At 46.9% G+C, this 14,357-nt stretch overlaps 1 protein-coding gene across 4 annotated transcripts in view; it reads right to left on the bottom strand.

The window, feature by feature from the left end:
* Positions 1–1,755: 1,755 nt before the first annotated feature.
* Positions 1,756–14,357, bottom strand: part of MORC2 (MORC family CW-type zinc finger 2) — a 53,283-nt gene continuing 40,681 nt past the window's right edge. For all 4 annotated transcript variants that reach the window (XM_064466704.1, XM_064466705.1, XM_064466706.1 and 1 more), the window contains 10 exons: positions 8,782–8,914; positions 8,361–8,435; positions 7,861–8,247; positions 7,325–7,468; positions 7,177–7,231; positions 6,239–6,380; positions 5,707–5,898; positions 5,518–5,611; positions 4,043–4,231; positions 1,756–3,149 (listed from right to left, as the gene is read on the bottom strand). In XM_064466704.1, the coding sequence (XP_064322774.1) occupies positions 3,081–3,149; positions 4,043–4,231; positions 5,518–5,611; positions 5,707–5,898; positions 6,239–6,380; positions 7,177–7,231; positions 7,325–7,468; positions 7,861–8,247; positions 8,361–8,435; positions 8,782–8,914 (1,480 nt within the window). In that variant the 3' untranslated portion in view covers positions 1,756–3,080. The remainder of the gene's footprint in view (positions 3,150–4,042; positions 4,232–5,517; positions 5,612–5,706; positions 5,899–6,238; positions 6,381–7,176; positions 7,232–7,324; positions 7,469–7,860; positions 8,248–8,360; positions 8,436–8,781; positions 8,915–14,357) is intronic.

Raw genomic sequence — 14,357 nt, 5'->3', positions numbered from 1 at the left:
TATTGGATAGTATGGGACCCGAGCATGATGTAAATGGGATAGAATAAGGGGTGGGTACTGTCATGGTTTTAGCTGGGGTAGTTAATTTTATTTCACTGCAGCTGGTGCAATGCTGTGCTTTGGATTTAGTATGACAACCATGTTGATAACACACCAATGTTTTGGTTGTTGTTGGGCAGCGCTTGTACTAATCAAAGACTTTTCCAGCCTCTCATGCTCTGCCGGGGGCACAAGAAGCCGGGATGGGAGGGGGCACAGCCAAGAGATCTGATCCAAACTGGCCAAAGGGGTATTCCATATCATGTAACATCATGCCCAGTATATGAATGGGGGGGAGCTGGCCCCCCCTGAGCTGGATCGCAGCTCAGGGACTGGCGGCGTCGGTCAGCAGGTGGTGAGCGGTTGCATCACTTGCTGTTTTCAGTGTCCCCCCCCAGCCAGGTTTCACCTCTCTCTCATTATTTTCCTTTTCATTATATTGTTACTGCTATTATTACTACTACTGTTTTACTTTAATTATTAAACTGTTCTTATCTCAACCCACAAGTTTTCTTACTTTTGCTCTTCCAGTTCTCTCCCCCGTCCCGCTCGGGTGGGAGGAGTGAGTGAGCAGCTGTGTGGGGCTTAAGTTGCTGACTGGGGCTGAACCACGACAGTTACACATAGGTCTACTTAAGCACCTGCAGAGAAGGACTACCAGGAAGGTGTTGAGAATTAAAACCTTGTTTTATTACTGCTTAAACATTCTTGGCTTGCTTTTCCTAGCAAAATGGAATTTTAGAGAGGACATACCAATCGTACTGATGAAAGTAAATCCAGGGAAGAAATGTAACTCAAAAATGCTTGGTACAAGATCAAAAAGAATGAAATGTCATACAGAAAAAGTTAAAACTGGAAACGAGAAGTTTCCAGGGAATAGAAGAAAAAAACTGAGTAACACCTTCCTAAGAGGACAGCAGGAGTAGGGGATCAAATTGTATCAGGAAGCTCAGGAAAAGTGTAAGAGTTATTTGGAGTATACTAGGGTGGGACAAATGTTATGAATTAAAGCTTGCAAAAAAGCAGCATAATCTCTGAACTGTGTTTTAATGAAATCTAGTTCTTTAGAATTTCTGCTGGCTACCTGGAAAGGGCAAAAATTTCTTCTTTCACCTTAATATAAAACTCAGCTTCTACAGTGTAGGGGAATAGACAGGGATCGGCAACCGGAAGATTACGGGATGTGACGGAAAGATAGACTCCTCCCCATAGGAGTGGCAGGAACAGGAACCGCAAGAGCTATATAAGCATGTGACGCAGCCAAATAGACGGACATTTTGTATCCATCATATTGGTGTCTGTGCATCACTGTCCCCAGGATGGGTAGAGCCCTGTGTCCCGGAGGTATGCGGCCCAAGATAAGTTCTCCCGTAGAAGCGTACAGCTACACTACAGAAGCATCATTTTCACCTGAAGCACCAGTGTGCCATCACAATTAACAAAACCCCCAGTACGTGTAAGGAAATTGAGAAGACTGGTGGAGCTACATTTAAGGAATGTTGCCCCTCCGTACAGGAGGGTGTACAGGTGTGGGGCAGATGCTCCTTACCTTCATTTATACTAGGATGTCCGGGCCCAGATCCTGAATGAAGGCAGTCTCACTGTGTGCTGTTACAAGGACCTGGAATTCAGGTAATAAGCAAAAGTTTTCTCTCTCTCCTGCAGTATGTAGAACTTGGGAGTTCTCCAGGACTGTAAGCCATTAGGTGCTTAAGATTTTCTGTGCAACAGATGTTTAATTTGGATTTTTTTTTTTCAAAACATCTATTACACATTCAGCTGTCAGAAGAACCCTGATGGTCCATTTCATTGGGTGTTCCTGAAGGTGGGCACCTCTTGGTCACACTGTGTTTCTTCAAACCGCCAGGCTGTAGGGGATTGCAGTTTTCTGAGCACCGAGTTCACGGACATCTTGTCCTAGCAGACCTGAGAAGCTGGCTGGCCAGGGGACTGAAACTGAGTCACCTTGGCCACAAGTGGTCTGCTAGGAGCTGTAGTGTACCCTCCAGCTGGGAGGATGAGGGAAAGCATTGTCCTTGCTGCTGACCCATGGCCAGATGTGACTCAGCAATGCAGGGCTCCAAAGGCTCCAAACTGCAGCACTCTAATAAAATTACCTGGAAGAGCAAGTTGATCAAAGCAATGCAAAACCTGAGGGAGTGACAACAGAACAGAGGGTCAATTTATTCTCAGCTGGTCGAGGAGTTCTGCCGTTGCAGTTATGTCTCAAAGAAACAGCAGCAGAAGTGTGCAATAAGGTGACTGCTAGAAAAGAATCTGAACTCCAGCTGTCTCCCTCTGATGATCACAACCCACTGCGAGCAGCATAGGAGGCCATCCTCTTCTAAAAGGATACTCAGCCTCTGACTGTTAGCATGGTGACAACTTCACCTGCTTTTGGAGACCTCATATTCGGGAACCTCACTGCACTGGCAAGTGCCAATCCCCTACACCCAACACCCTCAGAGCCACTAAGATTTCATCGCCTCCACTCACGCTCACCCAGGGACTGTGTTTTGATCTCCTCCACGTAGTTCAAATTCCTGACTTGGCTTTCTTTAGCCCAAGTTCAGTATCTTCGAGGTCTTCTGACCTCCTCTTCCATAACTCAAGGCTTATTTTTAAGTTGCTGCCAGGTTCTTACTTGAGACAACCTGCTAGGCAGGATGTTCTGGTCTTCCAGGTTTAGCATATAAATATACCCCAGATGCAAAAAGGGTATTCACAGTTTCACCTCACTAAAAACACACAGCAACCCTCCCATCATATCAGGCACATTTCCTATTTCTTTTAAAAAAGAAATATTTATAAACATAAGGAAGAGATTCAGAGAACTACAATGTTTAAAATTTTCCTGCCAACAGCACAGATATCTTTTTCATGTAAAGTCACAAGAACAAGTTGTACACCATCACAACGTAAGCACTGTCTAGAAATCCCCTCTCCTCAACAGCTGCCATAGTCCTCCACTGCAGGAATCCACATCTCCCATCGCAGCAACCAGCTCCTCTGCACTTCTCTAGGACTTGGACTGGGGCTGCTCAATCTCCTTTTGTGATCAAGTCCTCAATATATGCATCCAGTTCATCATCTGTATTAATATCAATGTCCTGAAACCAAAAGCACAAGAAATACCAGTGAAAAGTGAATCTTGAAGAACAATGCGAAGACAAGACAGAGCAGCACAGCATCCTCTGCAACATCTGTCCTGGTCAGCCTTTACACCCTGACTTCCAGCACTCTCCACCTGCTGCCATCTGCTGTGAAAGCACCACCAGCTTGCCTGTCAGAGCCTGATGGACAACGCTTGGAAAACAGTCAGCACTTGATGCTCCAACAACGCATTCAAGCAATAGGTTTACTGTGCTGATCAGGGTCAAGTTAGGTTTTTTTTTTACCTTCAACACACATTTTCCTAATAGGGAGCAACTGCTTCCATCTGCTTTCATAAACTTTTCCATTGGGTGGTCTTAATTTTATTTAAACTTTTATTTAAATATATATTTGCTATTTTAATTTTTAATAGTATAATTAATAAATAGATTTCACCATAAAATTTTTCTATTAAGTAGTATTTGTTTAAAGGTTTGCCTTCCTATACATGGGGTTCAGAACCTAGCACCACCCTTCTGCCCAAGAATGGGGCAGAAATTCCCTGCAGAACACTGCCTGTGCCCAGGGAAATTCTCCTGCAGCCCCATGTTTCATAGCAGAAAGCAGAAAACAGTAGAAGCTGTGCGGTATGTACATGCCATGAAAAATCCATCTGTGAAAATCAACACTTATCAAGAACCCCAAGGCCTGGATCCAAAAGGTGGGCAGCAACAGCAGCTGCACACTCAGCTGCTTCTAACAGTCTAAGCCCAAGCTGCACCTAATTGAGAAAGAGCTGAAGCCCAGTTAAATGCTGGACCAAGACACCTCAAGTGCCTGGAGGGACCTGGGTCTGGGGAAGGTTGCTACTAACGGGGTAGTTCTGCTGTCACACCACTTCCTCACCCACCTCCTGCACTTTCTGCAGAAGGGCCACGATGTTAGTCCTCAGCTTCTGCAGTTTCTCCTCTGTTTCCTTCAGCTTTCTCTCTGAGTTGCGGAGGTTTTCTTCACAGGCTTTGGCCCGGGCATCGGCACGTGTCTGATATGAATTGCACAGGTTCTGCAGACCTACCTCATACTGTTTGAAATATTCTTTCTGTAGAAGACAAAACACAACAGATGACATGTTAAGAAGAAGCACCGAGTGTCAAGAAATCCCCAGCACTTGCAGCTTGTAGAAGAGTCCAGCTACTGGCACCCCATGACCGAATACCACCAGCCTAACACCATGACCCTGCACGCCCTGCCCACAGTCGTTACCATGCTTACATTTACATTTCAGATTTGCCTACTGCAGGCAGCACAAATGGGTTTTCACATTCCTCGAAGACCAGAACTGCCAGAAAAGCTGCCTGAGTTCAGATGAAGGATGCAGTATGTTTTAAAAAGGCTAAAACCACAGTTATGCTGTGGAAAGATCTCACAGCCTCTGTACACAGTAAGCTTCTCAAGTATAGGCCACCCAGACAACACAGCTTATTACTGCGAGGCAGGAACATCTACACTTGCAGAAAATTCCAGACGAGACCAACATGTCCTGTGGAAGCAGCAGGACTGGTTAACTCAAGCAGACACCTGAGCTATCAGAGAGAAAAGAGGAAGAGACAAGAGAGACTGCCAATATATACATTGCAAGTGAGTGAGTAGGGCACTTTGAAGACTACCAAATAAGCAGTGGCTTTTGTCACTTGGTCATCTGTAGGTGGCTTTTGTCACCTACAGATGCCTCCTGAAAACGTCTCCCCTTGTGGTATGTCAGAAGAGAGAAGCTGGAGAGGCCGGTACCATTTCTCTGTATTTCAGTCTGCGTTGGACCTTCCAATGCCAGGAAGGTACCAATACTGCAGATACTGGTGCAGGCTCAGCCCCATCTGTTCCTTGCTCAAATAAATGGAGGTCACACCAAAAGCCTTAAGATGTACAGCTGACTCACAGGTGGTCAGCATGCTCACCTGCAGAAATGTGAGGGGCGGTTGTCTTCCGTGTTCTCTCTCATTTTAGGGTTGCCTCTGCATAAGTTAGATTTAAAAGGCTAGGGGCAAAATGAACAGGTATGCCTACATCCTATTTCTACAAACCTCTAACCTGGCATCTCTTTTTTAAAGCTTAACAGCAATGAACAAGAAGTTAGGATAGTAGCAGCCAACAACTTTCCCACACAGATGTATGGTAATTAAAAACAAATCCTCAAACAACTGTCTAAAGACCTAAGGCATGCTTCAGAGGCTCTCATTCTTTTTCTCAGCTATGTTAGTCTGCTAAGGATCCAAGTAACCTTTTGAAGAGTGTGATCTTGCATCAACAGGATGCACACTTGCTATAAGAATGGAATGTGTGGGGAGAAAACCCCCAAACTTACTTTTCTAGAAATACTGAACTCACCAAGGGAAATGCCAAGAGCCCTTCTGAGCTCATGGAACTCAGCTCCTTCTTGGAGATAGGAAAATTCGGAGGTAAGAAGTACCGCAAGCAATTTCTATGCAGGAAAGAAAAACACAAAGCCAGAATTTGAAGTTTAAAGGACTAGAGCAATCAGACTACAGCAGCTCACAAAAACTGCAGTGAACCCACCGAAGGATCTGGACTAGTAAGTCTACTGTTTCTTGGCTGCTGCTGGGACCAGTGGTGTCTGGCTCAATTCGGACACAGTCTGAGGTAGAAGGTTCAGCCACAACAACCTCCTCTTCCGTCTGCATATCTGGAGCCTGGTACTCGGGAGAGGGAGGCTTCATCAACCTTACATCCTCACTGCCCTTCTCTACCCTGAAAGAAAATATTAACGGAAAGTCAGATGTGTCTTTCTACAAAGGCAATACCTGAAACACTGTTAACAGCCTCATCAGAACCTGCACCCAGCTGTCACTCTGAGACCTCTAGATTATACAACAGCTGCCTCCACAGGAACGTCACAGCAAAGCGATGGACAGACCTTATGGAGTCTGTTATGCTCATTCCTTATGAAGCAGCTGGACAGTCCTGAGGCACACTCATGCCCCATGACATGACAGCAATATATTTGTCTTCAGCATCTATGGAAGTAAAATGGGGTCTTCCTCCTGAAACCAAAACAAGCCTCCAAAATCCAGTAGCTAGAGATAGTTACCAGCGATCCCTTGGTGTGGTGTCTGTAGGAACATAATCAAACTTCACCTTCCAGCGTACTGCATGCTTGCCCATTTCCACAGCTGTGACACGGCCTGTGAACCACTCCTTGTTCACACGCACTTCCACATGCAGCCCTTTATCTGCAAGGAGGAGGACAGTAAAGATATTTGCAAACATTCAGATGCTGGAGAGCACATTTTGCATGAGCTCTAGAGAACACAGCCACCTCAGCAGGGAGCAAACCTAAACCTGTGACAACTCCTTTAAATGGTACATAAACCATAAAAACACTGTCACACAGTTCAACTCCTACTTAGAAACATTAAGGGGCAAGGAAATTATATGGCATTTTCAGACAGAAGGTTTCTCCTGTACTCTGTCTGGGCTGTTCGACATGGGCTTTCCAGGCTTGCATTGACCACTAGGACAATTTGCCATGTGTTCCTAGTGGGTCACTTTCCAGACAGCTCCTTGGGAACAAGCTGAAGAAATGCCATGCTCTGCCAGAAGGTGCAATACCATCCTGGCTATCATCTTGCCTGGGGGCATCTCAGCCCCTCTTCTCTCACAGCAGCACAGCAGGTCTAGATACAGTCCTCAGCTGATGTAGCTCCACAATCCATAATCCATTCACTTAGGAAGGGTGAACACAACATCGGCCTACACCATGCAGCCAAGCATCACATCCATTAATGTGACGCAGCCCTCAGATTACAGATCTTCGCATGCCACAATTGCCTCTTGTCTAATCAAGGGATTCCTGGCCAAAATGTTTCATGCAAGTTAGAGTCATCTTTGGGTTTGGGATACAAATTTACACCAATTCTTATTTTAAAAAGTTCATTAATGAAATCATGTTTAATCATTTAGTCTAGTTCTGCAACAGTTTTTTTCCAGTGTTCGGTATTGGAGGCAGTTCAAGCATTCATTTCTCACCTTTCTGAGCCTTCTTCAGTTCTGCCAGCTCTTCTTCCCCAGCACTGTCTGTGAGCTGTGGGTAGAGAGAGCTCAGATTAGCTGCCTCCCGAGAAGATTTTAAACACTTGACAAACACCTTCTGCTGGGGAAACCAGTGCACTCTCACCTCTACCACCACCTCACTGGAATCCTTCTTCTCTTCTTTCACTGCCACAAATTTTCCCCGTTTTGACTTCTCCTTCCTGTGCTCCCCCTCCTCCTCAGATCCATCATCTGTGGTGCTGAAGATCCTCTTCCGAGTGGTGGAGGCCTGCAGGAAGCAAACAAGCCCTAGCTGTAATTCCAGCATGCTACCAACCAAAACCTTCCTTCATCCAAGTTAAAAAAAATGCTCAGCATGTATATGTCATTTGACAGTTAATTAGCTTTTCTAGAAGGTTTTCACAGGTGCTCCGTGATCATGCAAATGCTCACCCCACCACTCCACATTCTTTTTTTTTCTAGGGAAACAGTCTGGTCTAACAGGAAAGAGATTAAATGAGTCTTCATGAGGGGTGTAGAATAGCACCCTAATCCAAGAGTAAAGTAAAAGTTATCTTGCCCTGCGCAGGGCCTACAGTGCAAGTCCCATGCGACAGAGCAGGACAGGCTATGCAGAATAGTAGGTAAGGAGCTGACAGTCTTCATCCCATCAAGTCTCACCTGTGGCCATTTGACACTGGCAGATTTCTTTAATGCTGGCACCTTAGCAGCTTTTGGACTGGGTGTCTCACGAGAGCTTTTGGGGTTCTGCAGGACAGCAGGTAGTTTCATTGTTGTACCTGGTTTGGCAAGAGTTTTTAAAGTGCTGTTAGACTTTCCAGCTGTCACAATGTGCTGATGTGTCCTTGAAGTGCTGGCCTCCTCCTTGGAGAGCATGCTTGCCAGTTTGGGAGTGCTTATATTTGGCCAAGCTGAAGAGCTCTTTCTCAGCTGACCAACAGGCTTGGGAAGAGGCATAGGTGGTGGTGGTCTACTGGGAGCATTCTTGATTACATCAGGTAAAGGAGGAGATCGTGGGCGCTGAGGTCGGGTCTGTGACTGAGTGTTCTGAAACAAATGAGGGTACAGACAGAGAAAGGACAGAAGAGTCGGGCACTGCTTTTCAGAGCAGGTAAGGATAGCACAGAAGAGTACAAAGCTTATACCAGTATCCCATTTACCTCCCCTGCAGGCCGTGTGGTCACTTCCAGAGGCAGTTTCTTTATGTCAGCTTGAGATCGAATTGGAGTGGTTTTCTATTTAAGAAAAAAAAAAATCAGAAAGGACATCTTTAAAAGCTCTCAGGGCCTACCTGAACCCAGCCCAGCAAACAGTTTTCCAGTTTAAAATCAACAATTATAAGGTGTGTTCAGTGTCCTTCAAGAGACATCCCTTCATCCAAACACCAGCAGTCACTCCCATTTTCCTAGCAGAAAATGAAACGCAAGCTGAGATGCTTGCTTTCTGTTATTAAAACAACCCCTACCTCATGAAGGAGCACAAGTGGCATTAGAGGATGAGACAGACATGAGTCAGCATCAGCCATTTGTACTAGGAGGTCCCTCAAACCTCCTGTGCCTAGCTGGAGACCTCCAGATTCACCTGCAGAGCTTCCAGCTTTTCCTGCTGCTGGCGGATTTTCTCTGTCAGTTGTTTCTGCTTTTCCTCCTGTGATTTCAAGTCTTTCTTCAGAGTTCCCAGTGGTACCTTCTGCTTCTGCTCTGCAGCTTCACATCTAGCAAGAAGGGAACGCAAGACAACCTCAGTGACGACAGCAGAACCTGCACTGTCTCACACACACAGCACTGTCCCCATATCCCATCCCAAATGCAGCAGTAAAACCACTTCCCTGCACGCCCTGCCCACAGTCTCAAAACCAGTGGTTTTCTTCTTCAGAAACATATGCGATTTAAGGATAAAAAGCATCGTTGTTAAAACAAGCCATTTAGGCTGGGAATTACCAGTTCAGAGCCCAGGAGCTAAACAAAGCTTAGGAACAGCTTCAACTGGTTTTCTACATTGTTTCTGTATGCTGGACTTTTACAGCAATTTTCCTTCCTATCAACTATGTCTTCATATCAATTCTTCTTTTCAGACTTACTTTCCATTTAGAAAGGAAAGCTTATTACCAGTAACCCGTCATTAAGGTGTCACTTTGAACGAGCCTTCCAATAGAAGATGCACTTCACCTTGCCGCCCAAGGCCACAAAGTTTTCCTTTGCAATATCGCTTAACTTTTTGCTTTTCCCATCCTGTTTGGCTTATGGCCTAACGAAACAGTGGTGAGTATCCTACTCCCTCAGGTCCTCTCAGATGCAGAACCCTGGAAGAGTCCTTGGGAGAGGAGGAAAATGCAGGTAGGAAATGCATGAAAGTGGACTGACATCACCTTCAAACTTCTGGCTGAGCAGCTGGTCATCAGGAACAGTGCTGGAGGAAGAAGAGGGGACTGAGGAGTTCCCAGGCTCACCTCCTGTCACAGAACTGTCATGGACAGACACACCAGGACCAACCCCTTCAGGGCAAAGTCATGGAGGGATGATGTGAGATAGGAAAGCAGCAGTACCAAGACAACTCTTGCACAATGCAGAAGATCTGACTCCCACACTGCCTGGGAGCCAAGCCATTAAAAACTTCCCGCAAGTGTAAGTCTTACAGATAAAGTGAGGACCCTGCTCTCATTGTGGCTCACACAGAGCTCCAGGAGGCTGACTGAGAGATGATTTTACCAAGATCTCTGATCCTGAACCTGCCAACTGAGGGGATATTCCCTAGTCTGCGAGATACACACTGAGATCAGCTTTGTCAGTGGAAAGGAGCACAAGCAGCAGTTTTTCCATCAGCCTCTTCCCAGCTGAAGCACTGCAGGGGAGTTTTTCATAGAGTGATTACTTCCTTGGCTAAGAAAGTATCTGTCATCACAGTAAAACGACTGCCTGACACCAAAGTTGCAGTTCCCAAAGATAAAGCTGAACAAGTAGCACCACATGCAAGTTTCCCAGCAGACAAAAGCCATCTCCTATGCCATTGCATGGATTGAGGCTGAAAACATTGTTAAGCTGTATCTTACAGCACAAGAAAGTATGAAAGCACCTGTCAGTTCTGCCAACAGGAAAAAATTAAGACTATTCAAGACATTCAAAACTACAGATTGCATCGCCAGAGGCAGCAAGTCAGAAAAAATGTCAGAATGGTCTGCAACTCAGCACCAAGACTTTGGTGATGCTCAAGGAGCTTTGAGTCAGAGAAACATCTTCAGCTGGTGTTTCAGCCTTGAGTCCAAACACCATTTAGGACCCAATTGGATATTAAGTAGGAAAAGGGAGGAGAGTGAGCCTGACACTAATACATAACACAGACACGCTGCCTTCTCTGTGACAAAGTGAGCGATGGTGCCACTTAGGGCTGATCCCAACACAGACTGTGGCATCAGAAGGGGTGACTGCTTTACATGACAGAGATGGAGAAGAGCATTCAGCTCCCATGACCTGGGACAATACACCACCAGCAGAAACTGAGGTGTAGGTGGAGAAATCAGAAGGGTGGGGAACAGTTCAGTGCCAACAATGGACACAATGCAGGCAGACAATGCCAAGGCAGCCAAGACCACCGCGTGGTCTTCTGATGCCAAGAGAGAATCTGAACATCAACTCTGACAGTGCTTCATCTTCAACTTGGCTGGATAAGATTCTGCACAGACCCTCATGGCGCACAAGCTTGAGGCCTCCGACCCATGGTGGCAACAGCTGTGCTTCCCAAATCTTCAGTCCTCCCCTCAGACAGTAGAAATACCTGGAATGGAACAGCTGGGGCACACGATCAAGACACAGAGGTGAAGCTGTCCAAACCTTCACAAGGACACAGCAAGAAGCACCAGAGAGTAGAGCATTTGGAAGGGAATTTCAGAAGTGCAGTGACTGCAAGGAAGCCCTGCTTTCTACTGGCACCAACCAAGCCAGAGGAGTGCTAGTGCAACTTCTGTAGAAAATCTGATGCCTCGTGTAAAAGAACACAACTGCACTCACTGTTGGAAAGTACACGTGGATCTACAAAATCAAAAAATATTCTAGAGTTATTTATCCTCCCTCAGTAAGACTCCTGAGATCTCTTTCAAAGAAGCTGAAATGACCAGAAGTTTGGATCACCAGTCGAAAGCACCTCACGTGCCTTTTCCCATCTCCCTGCAAGGGGGATGTGGGACAACACCACGTATGCACACAGAGGAGGCACTCTAACTTGCTCCAGCCAACGCCCCAGCATGTTCTCACGTGAAATGCAGCCAAACCCCTCCAGATTTCAAGGTATTGCAAATCAAAATTTAAATTCTTTCATTAGTAAATAAAGTTCCTGTTAGGTTACATAATTAAAAAGCTTGTCTGCAGAGCACAAAGACAATGGCAGGTGGGAGAACCTGAGTAACACCCTTCCCTGTCTACTCCCAGGCCATCCCAGGAGCCACCAGCCCATCCAAGGCCCATTTCCACAAGTTCAGAGGCCCAAAGGCAGCTCAGGGAATGCAAATTAGGTACTTAGGAGGAACAGATAGGTACTTAGGAGGAACAGATGCCCCTTCTGGGCTCCTGCCAGGGCTGTCCCAGGGCATCCTCAGCCCCAGTGTCCAGTCAATGGGAGCAGCTCTCTGAAATATCCTTTGGACCGATGGGAGGAACCAAAAGCAGGTAAAAGGGAAGGACTGAGATGATCCATCGAGAGCTACAAGGGCATTGCCAGTGTGCAGAGATGCAGTTAGAAAAGCAAAAGCCCAGCTCAAATTGAAACTGGCCATATATGTAAAAAATAACAAGAAAGGTTTCTTCAGGTATGTCAACCACAAGCAGAGAAAGAAGGAAAACATAGGCCCACTGCTAAACAGAACAGGAGAGTCAATCACCAACGATGCCAAAAAGGCAGAGGTCCTCAACACTTTCTTCACCTCTGTCTTTACCAGCACTGTCAAGTCCCAGGCTTTGGGAATGAAATTTCCTGTTGATCCAAACACCGACCCACCAACCATGAAGGAAGAGTTAGTACATGAATTATTACAGGAGCTTGATCCCTACAAATCAATGGGCCCTGACACCATCCACCCAAGGGTGTTGAGAGAGCTGGCTGATGTCATTGCAAGGCCACTCTCCATAATCTTCGAGAAGTCATGGAGAATGGGGGATGTCCCAGAGGAAGGCAAATGTTACCCCTATCTACAAGAAAGGCTAGAGGGAGGATCCGGGTAACTATAGGCTCATCAGCCTTACTTCAGTCCTCCTGGGGGCCATCACAAGTCAAACGAAGCATGTGATTGGGAAAAGCCAACATGGCTTCACTAAAGGCAGATGGTGCTTGACAAATCTGGTGGGCTTCTATGACAAAGTGACTTGCCTGGTTGACATGGGGCGGGCAGTGGACATTGTCTACCTGGACTTCTTCAAGGCCTTTGATACGGTCCCCCACAGCCTCCTCCTGGAGAAATTAATGCATTATGGCCTAGACAAGTGGTCTGTGCAGTGGGTGGGGAACTGGCTGACAGGCCGCACCCAAAGGGTGGTGGTAAATAGCTCCTTTTCCAAGTGGCAACCTGTCACTAGTGGGGTCCCCCAGGGATCGATATTGGGCCCAATGTTATTCAATATCTTTATAAGTGATCTGGATAACGGGATCAAGTGTAGACTGATGAATTTTGTGGATGACACCAAATTGAGTGGGGAAGTAGACACTCCAGAAGGGAGAGCTGCTCTGCAGGGAGATCTGGATAGGCTGGAAGAGTGGGCCAACAAGAACCTTATGAAGTTCAACAAGGAGAAGTGTAAGGTCATGCACCTGGGAAAACATAACCCGGGAGTGCAGCACAGACTGGGAACCACCTGGCTGGAGAGCAGCTCTGTGGAAAGGGACCTGGGGGTCCTGGTGGGGGGAAGCTCAACATGAGCAAACAGTGGCTGCTGCAGCCAACAGGATGCTGGGTTGCATCAAAAAGGGCATCGCCAGCAGAGATAAAGAAGTCATTATCCCACTCTACTCAGCGCTTGTGAGGCCACACCTGGAGTACTGTGTACAGTTCTGGTCCCCACTATACAAAAAGGATGTGGACAGGCTGGAAGGGGTCCAGAGAAGGGCCACCAGGATGATCAGAGGACCGGGAAGCTGCCATACGAGGATGGGCTGGGAGAGCTGGGTTTGTTCAGCCTTGAGAAAAGGAGGCTCAGAGGGGATCTCATCACCATGTACCAGTACTTCAGGGGCAGCTACAAAGAAGACGGAGACTCCCTTTTTACAAGGAGTCACATGGAGAGGACAAGGGGGATGGCCACAGGTTGCTCTTGGGGAGATTCCGATTGGAGACCAGTGGAAAATTTTTCACAGTGAGGACAGTCACCATTGGAATAATCTCCCCAGGGAAGGGGTTGACTCGGCCACATTGGACACCTTCAAGAGTCGTCTGGACAGGGTGCTGGGCCATCTTTTCTAGACTGCTCTTCCTAGAAAGGTTGGACTAGATGGTCCCTGAGGTCCCTTCAACCTGTGATTCTGTGATTTGGGGAGGAACAAACATGGGAAAACAGAGAAATAAAAAGCTAAAAAAGGCCAGTTGTACATAAACAGCTGGCTGGTCAGTACACTTGTCGTGGTACTAACTCAATTTCTAACTATTCTCCTGGGCGAGGGGCTCTATCTGCATGTGCATGTGTGTATGGAGGTCTGAGTGCCAGCAGCTGGAGTGGGACTGGTCACAGAGTTTTGTGTGCCTGGGTGCCATCAGCTGCATGATCGCAGGCCTGCACAGGAACATGTGATTCACAGCACATGTTGGGCCAGATGAGCGATTGAGGAGGTGGCCTGGAAGGAAGGGGAGGAGGGTGTCTAAGGGTGAGCCTGCAGGAGCTGACTACTGGAGGGACCGGTGAGTCCTGCCCGACTGCTGGAGACAGGTATGGGGCTGTAGGCAGAGCTGTGCGTGCCTTTAGGCAAGAGGCACCTGGAAACAGCAAGGATCCGGACCCGCTACAGGATGGAGAACATGCCCAAGGTGAGACACTGGGAGGTCTGTAGTGTGTACATGTTATGTGTGTCCACATGACGAGGTCTGTGCCTCTCACCCCTGAGGCTGCAGGCCTTGGGGCTCATCTATCCCAGTGCAAGTAACCAGAGGAATGGGATCCAGGGGCCAGAGAGAGAGATGTGAG

Source organism: Phalacrocorax carbo, chromosome 15, assembly GCF_963921805.1.
Source record: "Phalacrocorax carbo chromosome 15, bPhaCar2.1, whole genome shotgun sequence".
In the NCBI taxonomy this organism is placed as follows: domain Eukaryota; kingdom Metazoa; phylum Chordata; class Aves; order Suliformes; family Phalacrocoracidae; genus Phalacrocorax; species Phalacrocorax carbo.
This window is presented reverse-complemented; position numbering and strand designations above follow the sequence as displayed.